Raw genomic sequence first — 19,436 nt, 5'->3', positions numbered from 1 at the left:
CTTGCTTGCAACATTAGTAAACAAGATGAAGATAGGTAGATGCACCCCAGTGCAAAAATCTCACAGGGTGGAAGCAAGGGCAGCAAAGGTAGGAAGACTTGGGTCAAGGTCCCACTTGCAAGCACGAGGCGACATGCCTACAGGTCCATGCCTAACTCTCCCCCAGAATCACCAACAATTCAGCCTGTTGAGGCACCACCTCCTTGGGAAGACTTTCCTGACAATACTTATGAGCAGGACCAAGGCTCCTTTGAGCCTTTGCAACTCCCAAAAACCATGGCAAGTTCATGTACAATGTTGGAGTGTCATTTAAACTATGGCTAAGCATTCAAAATACAGAGTCAAAATGACTACCTCAGGCAATGGCTGCCAAGGCAGGAATCATATCTACATCACCTCCTTGATCGAGAAGCTCCACCAGAAGACAGGAGATGCATCATCTGCGAACAGGATGGGGTGTACAAATGTCAAGATTGTCTTGGCGAGCCACTCTATTGCACGGGCTGTTGCAGGAGTCAACATCGTAGCAATCCTTTCCACTGGATCAGTCAATGGAATGGGCGATTCTTTGAGCGGAGTTGTCTCGCTCATGTGGGACTCATTATACACTTGGCCATGATGGCAAACAATGTCCGGAGGTCACTGATCGGTGAATTTGTTTGAAGAAGATGAACCTGAAGACCTGCTCGAGCCTGAAGATCTGCCATTTGTGTCCGGACCCGAGTTCCAGCCAAAGGAAAACACCATGGTCATTGTAGACAAGTCCGGAGTTCATCGCCTGGAGATTCGATGTTGTGAATGTCCGAATGCCATGAGTCCGGACATTCAAATGTTTCGACACAGATTTTTCCCTGCATCTTTCAACAGGCCAAAGACTGTGTTCACCTTCAGAGTGCTCAATGATTTTCTACTGGACAGCCTTGAATGCGGCACCTCGGCGATGAACTATTACAGCAAGCTCCGGCGAATGACCTCCAGCATGTTTCCACACCTTGTTCCGGTAATGCCTTACCCTCTTCATCTACTGGACATCATATTGACAAAGCACATTGCAAGGACCGATACAGAGAGCTCATGAGGGTCGCTCGACAGTGGAGGCAGTTGAAGACAATGAAATGGCATGGCTTTGGCCATCGTTCTGATAACCCGAGCACAGGAGAACTCGCATTATTTTGCCCGGCGTGTCCTCAGCCAGGGATTAATGTGCTGTTGTCAGAGGATGAATTGCTTGATGAGTGAGTCCTATTCTCAACCAATGTGGCCTCCATAATAATACTAGCGATCCAAGCTGGAAATACACCCGGTCATTTGTGATGGATGGAAATTTCAAAGCCGAACATCTGCATCCCATTAAGCCATTCGATGAAGTTTGGCTTTCCGATGGGCTTGGATTCATGGTAGGAAAGGACAGGTATAAAATGCATCTGGCAGAGGCTGCTGACATGGTGGAAAAATCAAGCTGCAACAACCACCGGGCAGTAAATCAAGCTAATGCTGCTCGGCACAAGCTGGAGTCCACCGGTATCGGGGGAGTTGCCTGTGCCAGACACGGTTGCTTTGTCCCTCACTCCATGGTGGATTTTCAGAAAGGCGAAAGGCAAGCCACATCCACCATTCCTCATTCACGAGTTAACCATGGGTCACTTGCAGACAAATGAACATGGACTACGCCCTTTGCGAGGCTTCCCGGCACAACATGGAAGGCATCACCAGGGCTGTCACCTTCTATGATATTAATTGTCAATACAACAAACACTTTCGGGTTCGGGTGGATCGAAGTCGATTTCTAGACATGGCACCACAACTAACCATCATTCCCGGAATTGGGTTGTGTTACAATAACATGTAACCGAGAACCCCTCCTACGGAGGTCATCATGACCTTAGCCCCTATCCCACCATATGCACCGTCTTGGAAGACTTACCGACTCAACGGAGACTCGTAGAGATGCCTAGAATGGCCTGGATGCCGTTAGATGACCTAGACCAGCCTAGGCAACATCTGGACGGACCTTGATGATCCTCGACCCGGATCATGAGGAAGCTCTGCCTCATGGTCAGAAGACAAGCCGCATGCCTCAGCATGCGCAGTTAGACTCAAAGGCATGCTACGCCTTGAGGACAGATAAGAGAGGCATGGTAAGCCTCATGTATAGATAATCGACCACATGGCATCAGATAAGATGCCCTTGTATAGACACACTTACAGCTACCTACCGAACGTAGTATTGGTCTGTGCACACGGACGACAGTATATAGAGCAGACAGAATCATGTATATTCCCTACTTGATTCTACTAGGTTTTCATCAGAACTTCCTCTGTGTGATCATCCCAATCACTCAGTCTAAGCCGCACCTTAAGGAAAGCCGACGCTACCTTAAGTGGAACCCCCGAACCTCTCATTCGAGAGAAGATCCCCGTCTCTCCAATAGCGAGCCCGCTATCAGATTAGGCAATCCGCCTAGGGAGAGCTCGAACTATCCTAGTCCGTAACAGTTGTGGCACATTCATGGCCATCAGGACAGCTGCTATGTCCGATATGCTTCTAACTTTATTGAAGGCATTGGTCGGATCGATGGAGAGATCATGGAGATGCTATGGGCACGGCTCAATCTGATTTCCCCTGCTGCTCGGGGAATGTCATCTCCCCACCGAAAGGAATGCCTTGATTATCAGATGAATGACTCCAATTTCTGCAAGATGATTCGCATGAAAAGGACTCTATGCCGGAAATACAAGCTGGCGAGGAATGGCATCTCGGAAAGTGGAAAGGCATTCGACAGACTCGATGAAGCAGCACCCTCACATTTGAAGACAGAATGGTTAGCCAGGGAGAGGATAGCTCAGTCAAGCAGATTGAATGATCCTGCGGCGATGGATGAATATGAGATCAATATAAAAAAGGGTACGTTGAGTTCCATTGTCTCCATCGAGGTCGGAATTAATATTGCACTCAGCACCAAGCAAAAAGGAGATCGAGCTTAGATTATTAGAGGAGGGTAACGCCCGCAATGCAGCACCCTCTCGCAGATCTGTGGCGACGTGGATATCAACAGGGTTAGCAATTGAAGAGGCTCAGATTGCATTGCTCATCGAGGTCCGAAGGATCGGAAGAAGATCCACTGAGACACAGAGATTAGACATTGCCCGTCAACGCGATCGGCTCCAAGGCCAGATAGATGGATTTGCTCGGTCTGCTCTAACACATCTCGGGGAGGGATTTAATGCAGATGATGAACCTGAGGACTTGAACGTAGACATTCTAGATGATCTCGATGATGACCCGGCGGATTTCACAGAGACATCTCATACATGGACAAACTCTCCCGAGCTCACTGTAATCCCGTTGCCATCAAACCTGGGTGTTGATAGATGCAGACGATGCATGGCAGAGGATCTGATTCCCCTGGAGATGTCTCTTCGTGAAGGGCAGGCCAATGATGCCCTTCACAATCTCCGCATTTACCTTTGCAACAAGGCCATCCTGTTCCGAACAACCGTTCGGCAGGCCAAATCCCAGGCCCTGAAAACTCGAGCTTGGTCCCAGGTGACGTCGGTGCAGCAGGCAGTCTCCCTCCATGCCAGCATATATACAAAGACCAGGAAGCAAATGATGAAACTTGAGCCGGGGCAAGACCAGCTTCAGAAATACAAACCCCTGCTTCGCGAGCAACTCAAAATCAGCACTGCAGTGGGCGACCCAAATGCCCAAGGTCAACGAAATGAATCTTTGGCTTGGTTTTGGTCTGTTGAAGTCGACCTCGGGGGTCCTGATCAATCGTGGAATGAGGAATGTGAGTTCCTGCTTGCATGTCATATCCCACGGTTACCTGACTGGACCCATGCCAAGTTTACCGAGTCCATTGGCTGCGGGCAAAGGCACTACGAGATCGATGGAGGGAAGAAATGATATTGGTCAAATTGGAGATGGATTGGACATGTAAGTTCTTTTTGTGGAAAGCAACCCAATGGGGCGACCACATGCAGGAATCATTGGAGAAACGCCTTCCGGGTCACGGATGCTATGCCGGAAGGCAATCGCGAATGTATTCATTGCTCGCACAGGATGCGCAGGCAGCTTTTCAAGACCTACAAAACGTGTTGATAGAGGCTGGAGATGAATGAACATTGTTTTCTCATGAAGTCCCTTTTTCCACATACATAATTGAGGCCCGGGAATTGTCCGGGTCAGCCCATGTCGGAGTTTGAATTTCGTATCCATCCATCAGTGATTCTTATCTTCACATCTTCACCATCTTTCACTTGCATTGCCAGCGCCATAGTCCTGTATTAGCCATGCCTGCAACTCCTGCATCCACTTCTGGCACTCTGAATGCCGGAAGCCATTACCGACCCCTGAAGCTGAGCCTTGGAACTATTTCCTGCACATTGGCAATGGCTGGATCGCGGGTCCGTGCATGCATCTCTCAATATCAGACGGAAGCTGCCAACAATGGTCTATCTTCTGACCGGATAAAGTATTTTAAAGCTGGGCTGCAATGGGAGATGAATGTATGTTACCACTGCCCTGATGACTTTGTTGGTCAATGCTAAAAATTTGAGCAGACTTTTGTCACACCACTCCTGCAGTACTCAGCTTCACAGAATATCGTGTCGGTTCTTCCGGTCCCTGTCGCTTATATCCTTAAGTTGTATCCCATGCTAACCTGGAACACGGTTCCGGACGACGTCTTTTCATTCCACCTCCTTTCATTTGATGATGAGGCAATTGCAGGACATCCGTCCCGGATTGTGTTTGCATATACATGTCCATGGTGGATGGGAAACACCACAATCCCAGATCAACCATGGCAGTGGGATGAAATAATGGCTTCCTGCGTCTCTCACTACCAGTATTGGGCGGTAAGATGTTAGCTGAATTGCCTTGATTGATGACTTATCTGTTCTAGCTTAATGTTGAGGATGATGCTTTGGTTCTTCCAGAGAAGTTGAGAAACACTTCGACTCCACCACTTATGGGACTGAGGTGGATTAAAGAACGCATGGAAGCATTGATGGAGGAGCAAGATGAGGGCATCAAAGCCAAGATGGCAGAGGTGAAGATGTACACTGACATGTTAGAGAAATTGAGGAAAGGCAAAGGAGTGTAGTCCCATTCAGTGTTCATTGTATACAAGATGTAAAATATTCTATGCATTCAAAAATCTTGCACCCGAGTCCCGGAAGCCCAGGTCCCGAGTCCCGAATTTCGGAGTTCGGGGTTCGGCGACCCGGAGCTCGGCAACTGTGTTGGGTGTCAGGGTATGCGGAGCATTGGAGATAGCATGTGTCAGTATTTTGCATTTCATGGTTCATGTTTGGCTGACACATGCAATCTCCAATGCTCCGGATACCCTGACACCCAACACAGTTGCCGAGCTCCGGGTCACCGAACCCCGAACTCCGAAATTCGGGACTCGGGACTCGGGTTTCGGGACTCGGGACTCGGGACCTGGGTTTCGGGACTCGGGACTCGGAGCTCGTGACCTGGGACTCGACAGTGTTCTGAATACCGAGTCCCTGACGCCCGATTCTATAATCACGAAAGATTCCATAATCACGAAAGATGAACCATGAAACGCAGAATACTGACACATGCTATCTCCAATGCTCCGGATACCCTGACACCCAACACAGTTGCCGAGCTCCGGGTCACCGAACCCCGAACTCCGAAATTTGGGACTCGGGACTCGGGCTTCGGGACTCGGTGACCCGGAGCTCGGCAACTGTGTTGGGTGTCAGGGTATCCGGAGCATTGGAGATAGCATGTGTCAGTATTCTGCGTTTCATGGTTCATCTTTCGTGATTATAGAATCGGGCGTCAGGGACTCGGTATTTAGAACACTGTCGAGTCCCAGGTCACGAGCTCCGAGTCCCGAGTCCCAAAACCCAGGTCCCGAGTCCCGAATTTCGGAGTTCGGGGTTCGGCAACCCGGAGCTCGGCAACTGTGTTGGGTGTCAGGGTATCCGGAACATTGGAGATCGCATGTGTCAGCCAAACATGAACCATGAAATGCAAAATACTGACACATGCTATCTCCAATGCTCCGCATACCCTGACACCCAACACAGTTGCCGAGCTCCGGGTCGCCGAACCCCGAACTCCGAAATTCGGGACTCGGGACCTGGGCTTCCGGGACTCGGTATTCAGAACAGTGTCGAGTCCCGAGTTCACAATGTCGGGGTTCAGGGTTTTGTCAAATGTGTACGGCAATAACAAATGTTAATTTGAGCATATTGATACATCTTCCCCCAGTCTCAAATATCAAGTGCTGAGGTCCGGGTGTCGGGACTCAGTACCCCGGCACTCGGGACTCCCATATGTCAAGTCCCGAGTTCCGATTATCGAATACCGAGGCTCGCATCCAAATTATTCAGTCCCATATATCACTTCGCAAATGCTCACAATTGAGTATTGAGGTCCAGATAACTATTGGTACATGGTATTCATTTGTTGGAATGTATATAGGTCACAATGCATGCTCTTTGTTTGATCTTTCACACACTGTATGGACCATCCACACTAGCCCATCCACATGATGGAACACCAGCGTAAATGTGAACAGAATCCCTCATATACCATGCCCAAGCAATCCGATCCCCTTCCACATCATAAACTCCATGTCTCACAATCCTTCCGGAAAACGCAATCATACAGCCGGAATTGTACTTGAACTCCAGCTGAAGGCTTGGCATTGTCATCCGAGCATTAGAATAGTTCCCCACGGTGGTTAGAATGTCGAAGCATTCAGCAATGGACAAATGGTCTCGATGATTTGGGGTTTCCCGATTGGAAATGATGGAGAGGGTGTTAAACACCGATGCCCAGTACTGCAGGGCCTCCGGCATCTGTGGCAGATCCTTGCTTACTGCTATATGTCCTAGGTTTGACAAGGTTCGCAACCCTGCCCAGTACTGCTCAGGATGCATGACTCTGAGTGCCGCGGACGCGATGGCTGCTGGCCTTGAAATGGCTTTGAGGATATTCTCGCAGGAAGGTCCCTTCAATGATGCAGATACCTCCGGATCGGACACATTCTTTGGGATTGGTGAGTATGACTGCCGGAATCACCATCTCATCAGATCCTACCTCGTGTCCCTGTTGAAACCATGCCGGAGATAAATTGATGCATCCGGGAGTTGCCCCAACATCTTCCGAGCCCCGGTTGAACCACTTTTGATTAGTTCGCCAATTGCCATCAGCCCTTACACTTTTTTCGAGGCTTGGAGCGAGCAAATTGGTGGCTTCCCTGATTTCCTTCTGTAGGTTCCATTTGATATTCAATATCCATTGAGTAACAATGTATATTACACACCTGGGTGGTGTCGGTCAGGGCGTCTGGGAGGTACCATGCGATGATGGCACCGGATGCATCGAGAATTGTGGCAGGTTCGTCGACCAACCTTTTGCCTTCATGGCCAGGAGGACACCTCTCAAGCAACCTAGCCTCTCTCTGTTCATTATGCCCGGTGTCCTTCGGGGAGATCAATTTGCTATATCTTGCAATATCCACCTGCATCTGAACTGTCATGCAGGAATTTGAATGATAAAACGAATTTTCCGAATCTGCAGGAAGACCCACTGGGATTTTTATATGCCTTTATGAGTACATCAGCCAAGCGATCGCACGCCATCACCAGATCAGTGTCTAGGTTGGGGGAAGGTATGACTGGGCCTCCTCCAGTCTTCTCTGCCTTGAATTTCTGTTCGGTATATTCCCCTGCTTCATAAGTCACAGTCAGGGCCCAAGTGCGCCAGATGTTTATACTATCAGGAGTGGAAGGGGAAGAACCGTTCATGCTGGATGTTAATCTTGGGAAATCAGACACTGAATGCTGAATGTCCGGACTTTGGTGTTAAAGGGGGTGGAGATAGAGAGGATCAGATAAGGGAGCCTGAGATAATTTTGGCTGTCAAAGATGTATTATTATCCATTGCTCAATGAAATACTACCTGATTGGAAGTGTGCTGGTCATCAGATATTCATTTGTCGACTCCCGGGTCCCGGAACTCGGAAGTCGGTACGGTTGACCCAAATTTGGGTGGTCGGAACTTGGCTTCTTGTAGGGAAACACAAGCCTCGCACCCCGGATTCCAAATTCTGCAAGACAACCTGTGCACCATCAAAGGCCATGTCAGGAGATCACCTGCTGCTCCGGGAACTCGGTAACTTTGATTTATTACCTCCTCTGAGTATGGTTGACTCACATTTTGGTGGTCGGAACTTGGCTTCTCGTAGGGCAACACAAGCTTTGCACCCCGGATTCCACATTCTGCAAGACAACCTACGCACCATCAAAGGCCATGTCAAGAGAGCACCTGCTGCTCTCTTCAGAAACATCTCAACTTCGGTTGGCCATTTAACACGGAAAGTATTAACTAAATTATGTGTTGAGTTCCGGGTCCCGGAACTCGGAACTCGGAGCTCGGTACAGTTGACTCAAATTCTGGTGGTCGGAACTTGGCTTCTCGTAGGGCAACACAAGCTTCGCACCCCGGATTCCACATTCTGCAAGACAACCTGTGCACCATCAAAGGCCATGTCAGGAGATCACCTGCTGCTCCGGGAACTTGGTAACTTTGATTTATTACCTCCTCTGATTTGGTTGATGTACAACTACCTCAGCTCCATCATGTCTACAATTATGATACACATGAGCCCACCCATCTATATTTTATACCACCCTCGGCCCACCCGTCTAATACAACATCCCATACAACACCCTCGGCCCACCCGTCTAATTAATATGCGTCTGGGCCCACCCGTCTAATACAATATTTTATAATACCCTCGGCCCACCCGTCTAATTTAATATGTGTCTGGGCCCACCCGTGAATGTGATAACAAGTACCTACCCATCTATCTCATACACATCTACCTTAATACACCCATCTGCATAATATCCAACTACCTCGGCCCACCCGTCTACCTAATATTCATGTACATCGGCCCACTCATCTACTCTATATATTCCCTGCATGGGCCCACCCGTCTCCATCGGGAATAATTTGCCTCCCGGCCCATCCGTCATAGTCGAGGATATTTTTATCATGGGCCCATGGTCCGCTGGCCCGTATCATACGGGATATTATGCATGTCCGTTCCCTCGTATTATACGGAGATAGGTCACTGTAATATGTGTCTCGCTTGCTCGGCCGCTCAGTTCCAGGCTCGCGGTTCTCTGACATTCTCACCTCATCTTATGAAGGCCGCGACCGACGTCGAGTTTAAGGTCGCGCGCGCTCTTGATTCTGATTCCTGCCCCCCAAATACTTATCTCATCGCATCATACATGTAATCTTTGCACCATTAATAAAAATTGCACCGCCGGGCATCGTATCATCTACTCTACAGCACCTTGCAATGTACTGAAAGTGCTCAGTTGATCTCGAGTGGGATAGATATGGTGATGTACTGCGCATACAGTGGGAGGTGCAGCACTAAACGATGGGGAACGAGCTCGATGATCCATAACGTGTGCACCTGCAGTTAGTGCATAAGTGAGAGTGCTGAATGTCGATACTGGGATGGCGCCGCCGGTGGAACCGGTCATCAGAGACGAGTTGGGAATGAGTTCAGGTTGGGGCTCAACAGGTGGAGGAGTGAGATGAACACATGCGAAGCTTGTGTTGCCCTCCGAGGGCGAAGACCTTGTATATCTGACTGAAAACCATTTAAGTGTTCTAGATAATAACATGAATATACTAGTATTGCTTACCTTGTCGAGCAAGAGCACGTTTTGCACGGTAAGCATGGGTAGATAAACGGTCGCTGGAGTTGATGCCAAATGCATCGAAAAGGTCCAAACTAGCGCTGATGTTTGTGTCGTAGTGAAATCCTCGCATGATTCCTCCCAATAGTGTAAGACCCACACCATCACGATTGATATTCCTGTGTGCTTGCTCGTTTCCATTGGTAGTAGTTGGTGAGGCCTTCCAAATTTCGAGCGGGATGAGACTGTTTGGCTGATAGAGTGCCGGTAGCGCAAACTTCGTGCCCTCAATTTTATCTTTAAGCCATGCTGCCGGTAGTAATCTTGCCTTAGAAATACTTCAAAACATGAATTAGAAAATATCACGAACCTGCAGCCTTTTTTCCACCTTTCTTTATCTTCTTCAATGTTCCCTGTAGATCAGGATGAGGCTCCGCTGATGCGATCGTCAACATGGCAATTTCCACATCTTTGGGAATTTGACCACGGAGACTACGGATATTCCGTTTATAGTGCGCAAGACATAGACGGTAGAAGCGGCGCAGATGGTCATATGGATCCAGGTCACGAAGTAGAGCAGTGGTGTCATAGCAGCAAGCCTGTATTGAGTCTTTACACAGGTATACGCAATACATACCTAGGCCTGTGGAATTATTGAATATATTCAAATTGCAATTCACGTTGACTCGGATTCCAAGAAAATATACTTACCAAGACCTTGACCTTTATGTCCATCAGCAATGATGGTTTGAATCCCTTCTCCGTGCATGTATTGAAACTGAACAGCACAACCTGTGTCCGCACTGGCAATCTCGAATATTTGTTGGAAGAGGATGAAGTGTGCTTGTGCTGATTGAGATGTCGTGAATGCTCGAGCACCAATAACAGCTACAATACATGGTCATGGCCATCAGCTGAGTCGAGCAATTTGGTATTGAACTTACATTTCATGTGGGCAACGTCCCAAGACTCAAATTCAAATTCCTGCCAGCCATGTACACGTTTGAATGAAGTGTCGATCGAGAGCCGTTTTGCTTGCATCAGACGCCATGACATCCGCTTTGTCATACAAATGACCAGCCGCAGACTACTAATCGAAGTTGATGTGGTGGCCGCAGGTGGATTTGATGCTGATTTGGTGGATAGCTGATGTGACTCCGCACAACGAATATAGCGCTCGTCAATGGGCAAAAGATCGTGTTTTGTTGCCAAGTGAATAGCACCTGCGAATCCTGTTCCACTTGGAAATTCATTAAACCGCAAAGTGTTGATGAGGCGCCGAGCATGGTCAGAGTTCCCAAGAGACAGGTGAAGGTCTGACAGTGTGGGATTGCAGGTTTCCTTCCAACTGAGGTGAGCTTGTAAAGCTTGTATGAATGCAGAATCAAGTAAAATCCGATGTGGTGTTGCATCAGCAAGTTTCCAGCTGAGTGTGAGCAGCAACTCATAGAAAATGGCTTTAATAGCTTCTGGAGTTTTGACAGGTGCAGGCGGAGGGTGGCTGTGATTGTTGGTGCAGATAACGAGGACTTGTGGGCAGGCAGTGAGATTGTATGGTGTATATATGTCGAACTTTGCCTTGCATGGAACTGGCCAGCTACGAAGTGTTCCACGAGCCAATTTTCCTTCATGATTTCGATGCCAATATGCTGCCCAACAGATTAGGATATATGCTACTTCAAATGACAGAAAGTAACTCACGACAACATTGCTTCTGCTCGGCAGGGGAGGCAACAAATGTGCACGGCATGAGAGGACCATATCCATCATTTTTTGCTCGTGTTTCATAAAAGGAAATTGCCTTCAGGTCGTTCTCTATAAGTGCCCGCAAGTAATCAGTATTGAATTCGTCCAAATTCCGGAGGACAAGATGGGTGCGAGCTCGAGAAACAGAAGCATTGAAATTTTTGCAGCTGCAATGGATCATTAGTCTATGTAGTACACACTCTAGCCATTTAAGTTGAACTGACTGAATATATGGACGGCCAAGATTATTCACAGATAACATGAGGGGAGCCCCACACCCCCTGGACTCTGACTCGGAGTGAAGATCAAAGCTGTCTAGTACTATCTCAGGACTTAAATCCAAGTTTGCATCGAAGCCACATCCCCGTTCAGAGACAGCACAAAAAAATGCTAGAGTCTTGTTGAAAACCTCTGCCTCTGCAGAATCATCACTGTATCCAGCCTGAGACAGACTCCAAGTCGGAGATGCAGCATAATTACTGCTGAAACTGGCCTCATTGAATGTACATACCTTGAGGCCATTGCCTGTATGTTCTCGTTCTTATTAGTATGATAAAATCAATAGTCTCAGACATCATTAATGTACATACACGATGACTTAAGCTGGCGACAACGAACACCTTTGCCTGCATCATCTCGGAGAAGCAGGCACACTGCATTTTCACGCCCACCATGACCTCCACCAAGAGAATATTGGAATGCTGATTGAGGCTGCACGAAGGATATGGGATCAACAACAAAACGGTGTGCAATGCTGCCAGGTGCTGTTATGGGATACTCGAGGATAGCATGAACAGGGTGATCAACAATTGCGCTGACTTTGGTGGCTCGATTCACATAGTTGGCTCTCCGTGAAATTTCCTCGGTGGTAAAATAATATGGAGCGGGAGACTGATATCTTGGATATGGGGGAGTGGAGATGGTGTCGAGGGTTGAATCCACGTCTGGTGTATTTTGGTGTGATGACAGCAATGACACAACTGAGCTTGTGACTGAGATAGGGGACAATCCTGCACTGTCCAATATCTGTTGCACTTTTTCAAGTGCTTCAAGTTGCGAACAGGTAAGACTCATTGAGAATTAGACAGAAGGAAAAATGGGGGGCAGATACTAGCATTGAATTCAAATAATTGCCTGTATATGTGACAGTTGGACGTTCATCAATGACTTGCAAATGGGCACCGATGCACCCGCACACTTAGGAACCCACTAATTTCGGGCTCTTGCAGTTCATTGAACGGACACTTGCATTCAAAATTTACCTCGCATAACATGGCCCAGGGATTCAGCAAGGCTCTCTGTATAAAGGTCAGCATCTCGCTCATGATATAGTACAGTAGGCCAGGCTAGCCATCATGGATTCAATTTTTCGCCCGTGTATCGAGTACCAGCGTGGAAGCACAGAACTCGTCATCTTTTCACGTGAGGTGAAGCAACTTGTCACTGTTGCATAGTATGTAGCTCACTTTGACTTACTGCCAACCACTGACTTAAAGTTATGTTTGCAGCCCAAAGTCAGGTCGTTTCCGCATTCGTCCTTATGGCTTGGCAGATTACTTGCAGCGTCGAGGGCTTTTCATAGAATGTTTCTGCAGCATGCTCTCAGACACACCTTGTTCCACCAGGATTGTGGACTCTGCCGTGAATGGGCATGTCTTGATGCAGTGTGCTAATGAGCAGTGCGGATTTAGAGGTTAGCATGTTGCACTGGTGATCACGTCCTTTGTACTGACACGATTTTCACGATTTCACGGCAGCCAACATCACAGATATTTATCACACATCTTTTTTTACCTCTAGTTACGAAGAACTGCCAACACTCGGTATGTATTTACTGTTACCTAGATGCAGGTGTCAGTATTAATGGTCTGCTCATAGTTGCAAACCCCCAACCTAACATGAATCCAGTTCATGATGCCTTCTGCCAGCTTGCTCCTAATGAGCATGACATTGCGCCCTACTTCCATGGCTATCTCGGATCCCATGTCTCAGTTTGGCCCGACTTTCGACAACTCCGTGGTTTAGTTGGTGCACCCTCAGCGAATCCACGTCCATTTATCCGACTAGTTCATCGTCGTGCTGGTGAGTTGTAGCACAATTTATAGAGTATCATTCAAAAACTAATTAATACAAAGGATCTATTCAAGGTGCTGCTGCTAGTCAGTTGTCAATGGCGGCTCGTCGTGGACAACGTGTATCCACACGTCTCCCGCTCGGACAAGACAGTGGCATGGTTGTGATGAACAGGCTCTCGGCCTATGAAACAGGTCTTCTTGCTGACCTCTCCGGTGAGACAGGTGTAAGTGTCTGGGACTGGGACGGGCTTTTCGAAAGATGTGACCACTGTGGAAGGTATTTTGTTGCGACAGTACTTCGAATGCATATCCCGCACTGTAGAGCGTGAATAGCGGCCATGATATATATCCTATGTGTCAATAAAATTTTGATGCATCGTTCGAGGTGATGGGGGTCATTGAATGGCTGTACACGCAGTTTGAACGGTGATTGCTCGTACCTTGAAGTGACGCGGCTTCTGAGAGCCGAAATTTTTTGGACGAGTAACAGGGGACTGGTCACTCCGGTGAAGTCTTGGTCAAGCTATTCTATAGTTTGATGTCTTACAGGTGGAGCTCGAATCTCAGCTTGAACATGCTGTTCAGGTAAGCCGAGACCTGGTAGAGGCCTCTTGAGATCCTCCAGAGCATCCCACTGACACGCACCAAACTTGTTTTGTGTATGGTCATGGCTACTTTTGAGCTTTGATATCCTCTCCTGTACTCTACAAAGTTACTAAGAATTTTCTATAACACATTATGATTTGATTTGAGTAGTTTTCAGACATAACAAACCCACAACACTACATAATAATTCAATTAATACTTATTCTATTCAAAGATAAGTTCTAAACATACCATGATACATTACTCAGCATTTTTTCTCACAACATTATAATTTTTCTCACACATTCTTTACATTTCTTTTGTATGTTCTGAAACATATTCAATATAACATTTCAACGTATCAACAGTTCATGGGTGATTAATGGCTTAGTCAGATGAAATGGATTAGTAAGATGAGATGGATTAGTCAGGAATTTGAATGGAGAAAGTTGATAGATGAGAATATTTGAGAAGTGAACAAGTTATCATAAGACATCTCTACGATGACTCAGTTTGAGTCATTATGAGTTATTTTTCTGTCTGAGTCAGGATGTGTCATATTTCCTTATTTAGATAGTTACACAGCCACATTTAGAGTAGTATATAAGGGGCTCTATTTCCCCTCTGAATAATGACAATCCCCCTTTAAGAGAGAGGGAGGAGGATTTGAGTATCTTCCTGAATTTCTCACCCCACATCTGTGTGAACATCTGAGTGAATATTAAGTTTATTCCCTCCATTCTTTTGTCATCTTTTCCCACAAAATACTGATCTTCTGAGGCCTACCTTGAGCCAATCCTTGAATTACATTAGCTGGTGATTTTATTGCCAATCACATCCTAGTAAGACACCGCATCATCTATACCTGACATAGATGTGGTTCTACATGAGTGCTGTGCCACAATTCTTCTTCAGCATTGTCCTGCTTGCTTTGAGGGAGTTGTGTTTGGCAGGAAGCTGGAACAAGTGTGGTGATATTTATGTTGCTACTGACGGGAACTTCCATCATCGACATTGGTGTTCAGCAGGTGATTTGCCTCACTTCTATGATCCATTTTACTTCTTACCGAAAGGCCAGGTTGATGCAATTGGTCAACATATTGATCAGTCCTGCAAGTCCGCACCAAAGCTGCACGCACCACTCATACCCTATGAGGCTATTGACTTGTGCAAGAATTCATATGAGGCTGCAGACAGAAAGACACAAAAGGCAGCTATAGATAGCTTTGATGACACTGGAGTCATGACATTGATCTGCTGCCATGACATTCCTCTCTTCTTTGCAAACATCAACACTCCAGGCAAACAGCAAAAATATTCTGTTGCTCTTATTGATCACCTTTTTACTTTAGTACCTCAAAGTGCCACAGTTGTCACCCTTTATGATGTGGGATGTGTTCTCTCCTGATTGTTGAGTCAGGTGAGTCATTTCTACGAGTCTGTGAACCTTGTCATTGATTAATTACAGTACAACATACTTCCTGAATCTGCAATGAAGCACTTGCAATTTACAACAACTGTTACAAGTAACATCGATCACGTGGCCCCCCTATCATTTTCCCTTCATCCTCATCCTCACCATCTACCGGCTCGTACTCCTCTACCGAATATCCATTGACCGGATCCTCAGGACCGTTCCTGTCCCTCGTCTCCATCCCATCATCTGCCTTATCTCTGATAACGCACCAACGTGCGCACGTGCCTTGGCACCATGACTCATTCAGACTCACGCCACCAATGTGGCTTTCCCTTCTCGTCTCCCTTGACTTGCACCTGCTGTGCATTGTAACTCTACCGTTGGCCTGGTCCAACGTTCATCGGTCTCATTCTGTATTCGACCTCTCATCACTAATCAGGCTGTGTTGCCAACGTACCTATACCCTTTCTGTTTCCCCTTTGCCCTTACCTACAGTATGGTAACCCAGCCCTCAACCCTTTCCACTTAGTATAAGTAGTCGGTCATCTTGTATTAGATTCCCTAACTTGAATCTACTCAATCTTCCCTCAAAACTACTTCCTTCAAGAGCCTCTCAGCTCTTGTCTCTAGTACGACTTTCTTAGGTGCTCGTTGCATCTAAGTCTACTTCGATCAACGGTCATCGTTAGGACAGACCTGTCCTTTCTTTGACTTCAGTGACTTCACAGACAGTCATCTTAGAAGTCACGTGACACGCGCGTCTGTGATAGCTGCTGACTCAACGTCGCCAGTCTCACTTGCTGTACCGGACCCTTCCGGTTACATCACGAACGTTAGCGGATGACGCCCCTCTTAGGGCTCCACATAACAGACCTATTTGAGTGCGTAACAACAATAGCCTTGCATACCTATTTTCTTACATGGTTTGGCCTGATTTTCTCTCATTGTGTTCTACAGATGCACCCACTCGGCTCAAGAAGGAGCTGGACACTGTCTTTTCCTTACAGGGTGACCTCAATGCCTCTGAAAAGGCACTTCAAGCAACGAGTGAGGTGATCTTAAAGGGACATGTATCCCAGCACACACTTGATGCCATTGACAGCCTTGAACAAAGTCACCAGCACCTCATGGACAAGGTTGATGTACTGTATGCTTCCCTCAACATTCATGACAAGTTCCCTGAGCTGGAAGGAATTAATGTTGAATTTGTTCGGACACTTCCCTTGGCATGAGACCTCAAAATTAACATTTGGAAGTGTGCAATTGGGAGTTTCTTTGAGTGGGACAAACTTGATCATGCTGTCAGCGGCACACAACAAGCATTAGGTAGGCAGTTAGTACTTCCTTCATGATATGCATTAAAACTTGCTTTTCAGGCACTAAACTTCACCAGCAGACCCAGAAGGCAATATTAAAGTGGCAACCAGCCTTGCTGGCTGCATTATGTAAATTTAATGGTTACTGTGAGCACCTCAAAGAGTTATATGAACCAGGTTGCAGCATTCCTCTTCCAATACCTCTTCCCACCAAGCTGAATGAGCTATGTAACAATCAAACCTTGATGGAGGACATCTGGATAATGCCTTCGGTTCGGGAGGTTCCACATTGGCTGGATGATCAGGACATCCGTTGTGGGTACAACATTTCAGATAGTGAATACTGAACTATGTGTTGGGTCTTGCAGAACCTAGCTGCTATTCGACCCTAAAGGGTTTCTGGACCAGGCTCAAGGCTTAGAGAAGAGGAAATATGATAAAAACTTGCTGAATACTCAGACTCATAGTAGAACTGGTGAAAAGGTAACTTCATTATGTAAGCTAAGGTGCAAACATAGTGCTAGGTAAAACAGTCTCTGCAAGGCTAGCCAGAAATAATTCCCTACACCATTGAAGGTACAACAATTCAGAGAGTGAGTCTGAACAATGTTGGGTCTTGCAGAACCTAGCTGCTATTCGACCCTAAAGGGTTTCTGGACCAGGCTCAAGGCTCAGAGGAGAGGAAATATCATGAAAAACTGCTTAGTACTCTGACTCCTACTCGTAACTGGTGAAAAGGTAACTTGCTTATGTAAGCTACAAAAGTGCCAACATAAGGTAAGGTAAAAACAGTCTCTACAAGCCCAGCCAGAAATGAATCCCTACACCGTGATGGAATACGTGCCATGTTAAAGCATGACAGATGCATTGAGGAGCAGTGACATCTTGGGATAGAGGCTAACAATCTTTGTAGGTGGTTTGGCAATGAACTTGTTGTGATAGAACTTGCTCTGCAGTCACCAGAAAGTATATGTCTTTTGACATCCTTGACACATTCACTAATCATTTCTCAGACATCAGATTCTATATCTCACTACGTCAGCAGCAGGAACATCTCTGACATCTTCAAATTCACTGGTCTACTGTCATATCCCACGTTCCGGACCTGGACCCGGACCAATCACACACACATCATTTCCGGACTTCCGGATCTGGCCAACTTCTCTCTATCATCCGGATCCGACCCGCGTCTAACTTCCGCGCCTTATCCCTTTGTATGTTCCTACTCCAGTTAGACTATATCATTTTCCGTACCTCATTTCATTTCCGCCTTTATTTTCATCTGTTCTAATCTCCGGGTTCATTTACTATTTTCCGATAGACTAGTGTTTGACTTTTCTATACGCTCCGTCCACAGCTTTGTATAGCTTCGGACTGCGCATCTCTGTTCTCCGATAAGTCCTTAGTAGTATATAAACCCTGTAGAATCTATGTACATCCTTAGTTTGAATATCATCTTAGACTCTGCTCATTCTCTCCTCCGTCCGACTTGAGTTTCTCTCTTGTCGACCTCCGCTCGTCTTAGGATTGATTCCTATAGACTTGTCACCTCCGCCTCTACCTCTGGTAGTCCTCCGCTGTTTCCTTTCTAGTTCAGACTTCGTCCGGATTAGTCTTATCTCTTGTTCCCGAAACGTCCGCCAGAATTCCCGCGCATCGGACATCGGACTCCGGACATTGCCCGATGCCCTCCGGACATCGTCCGGTAACCTTCGGACATTGTTCGACAGCCCTCGGAAGTTAGGGGCACATACTCAGGTAAGGGGCGCAGCGCACGAGCTGAAGCCAAGCCCTTCGGATCCGACCCTTGAGCACGTTCTTAACATCTACCCCACTTGCATCATCATTGCGGTTTGAGTCTCGCACAAGACATGCTGAATCATTGGCAATGCAGATCTCAGGCGCCTCCCAAGAAACTGTGCTTTGCTGGATTCCTCAAACATTGATGCCCCTGGAGGAGGAGGAAGAGGAGGAAGAGGGTGAAGAGAATCCAGAGGTTATCGCTACGTCCTTTGATGATCCTCCACCTGAACACGTTACCCTTGATGACATCCTAAATGTCAACAGTCCTGACAGTAGAGACGGAGAAGACATCAATATCCCAACTAAACCTTGCACTCTCATAGCCTGGCACACTCCCAAGGTATGTGATCTTTCATTAGAAGATGTTGGTGTGTTCATAGTTTATTTAGCAAGTCATTATTGACCCAGTACCACTGATGAATGAAACTACTGTTATTATCCCTGGAATCATCAGAACCAGGGTGCGTCCTGCCTGCAATGCATTCCCACAGCAAATTTTTGAACCGAAGGACATCAAGATCCTCACATCACCTACTGCACTACTGAATGATAGCCTCATCAATGGCTGTGCAGCATTGCTTTACTCTCAGTCTCTACAAGCTTCTCCCCCTGTCAAGCAATACACGATTTTGTCCATGCACGATGTAGAGACTGGCGCCTCTCAATGCCTGATATACGGCCCTATGAACCACATATTCCCTACATGTTCCAGCCCTTATCCGAAGGATCAGTCATACGCGCTCCCGCACACACGCCCTATGTACGCGCCTTGTTCGCACG

General features: G+C 47.0%; 5 protein-coding genes across 5 annotated transcripts; 3 read left to right on the top strand and 2 right to left on the bottom strand.

Annotated features, from left to right (window-relative positions):
• Positions 1–538: 538 nt before the first annotated feature.
• HD556DRAFT_1530423 (uncharacterized protein) lies at positions 539–4,125 on the top strand (the record flags this gene model as incomplete). The annotated part of the gene is made up of 7 exons (XM_041309453.1): positions 539–1,000; positions 1,057–1,235; positions 1,289–1,597; positions 1,651–1,828; positions 2,497–2,905; positions 2,958–3,794; positions 3,851–4,125. The coding sequence occupies exons 1-7, from the start codon at positions 746–748 to the stop codon at positions 4,123–4,125; spliced, it is 2,442 nt and encodes an 813-aa protein (XP_041155033.1). The 5' UTR covers positions 539–745.
• Positions 4,126–4,296: 171 nt separating this feature from the next.
• On the top strand, positions 4,297–5,111 carry HD556DRAFT_1448562 (uncharacterized protein; the record flags this gene model as incomplete). The annotated part of the gene is made up of 3 exons (XM_041307447.1): positions 4,297–4,512; positions 4,567–4,863; positions 4,911–5,111. 3 exons carry the CDS (start codon positions 4,297–4,299, stop codon positions 5,109–5,111), a joined length of 714 nt encoding a protein of 237 aa, XP_041155032.1.
• A 1,690-nt stretch (positions 5,112–6,801) lies between these two features.
• On the bottom strand, positions 6,802–7,511 carry HD556DRAFT_1217764 (uncharacterized protein; the record flags this gene model as incomplete). The annotated part of the gene is made up of 3 exons (XM_041296727.1): positions 6,802–7,038; positions 7,091–7,261; positions 7,317–7,511. Coding segments are annotated over 3 exons (603 nt in total), but the record flags the coding sequence as incomplete, so codon positions are not given.
• A 2,195-nt stretch (positions 7,512–9,706) lies between these two features.
• HD556DRAFT_1246444 (uncharacterized protein) lies at positions 9,707–12,534 on the bottom strand (the record flags this gene model as incomplete). Its single annotated transcript, XM_041298610.1, has 7 exons — positions 9,707–10,023; positions 10,085–10,357; positions 10,426–10,602; positions 10,659–11,363; positions 11,416–11,627; positions 11,685–11,985; positions 12,051–12,534. 7 exons carry the CDS (start codon positions 12,532–12,534, stop codon positions 9,707–9,709), a joined length of 2,469 nt encoding a protein of 822 aa, XP_041155030.1.
• Positions 12,535–15,006: 2,472 nt separating this feature from the next.
• On the top strand, positions 15,007–15,528 carry HD556DRAFT_1246482 (uncharacterized protein; the record flags this gene model as incomplete). The annotated part of the gene is made up of 1 exon (XM_041298613.1): positions 15,007–15,528. One exon carries the CDS (start codon positions 15,007–15,009, stop codon positions 15,526–15,528), a length of 522 nt encoding a protein of 173 aa, XP_041155029.1.
• Positions 15,529–19,436: the final 3,908 nt, after the last annotated feature.

This window comes from Suillus plorans, assembly GCF_016647745.1.
Source record: "Suillus plorans strain S12 chromosome Unknown HD556scaffold_76, whole genome shotgun sequence".
Lineage (NCBI taxonomy): Eukaryota > Fungi > Basidiomycota > Agaricomycetes > Boletales > Suillaceae > Suillus > Suillus plorans.
The sequence above is the reverse complement of the archived record's forward strand: the minus strand, read 5'-3'. Positions and strand labels throughout refer to the sequence as shown.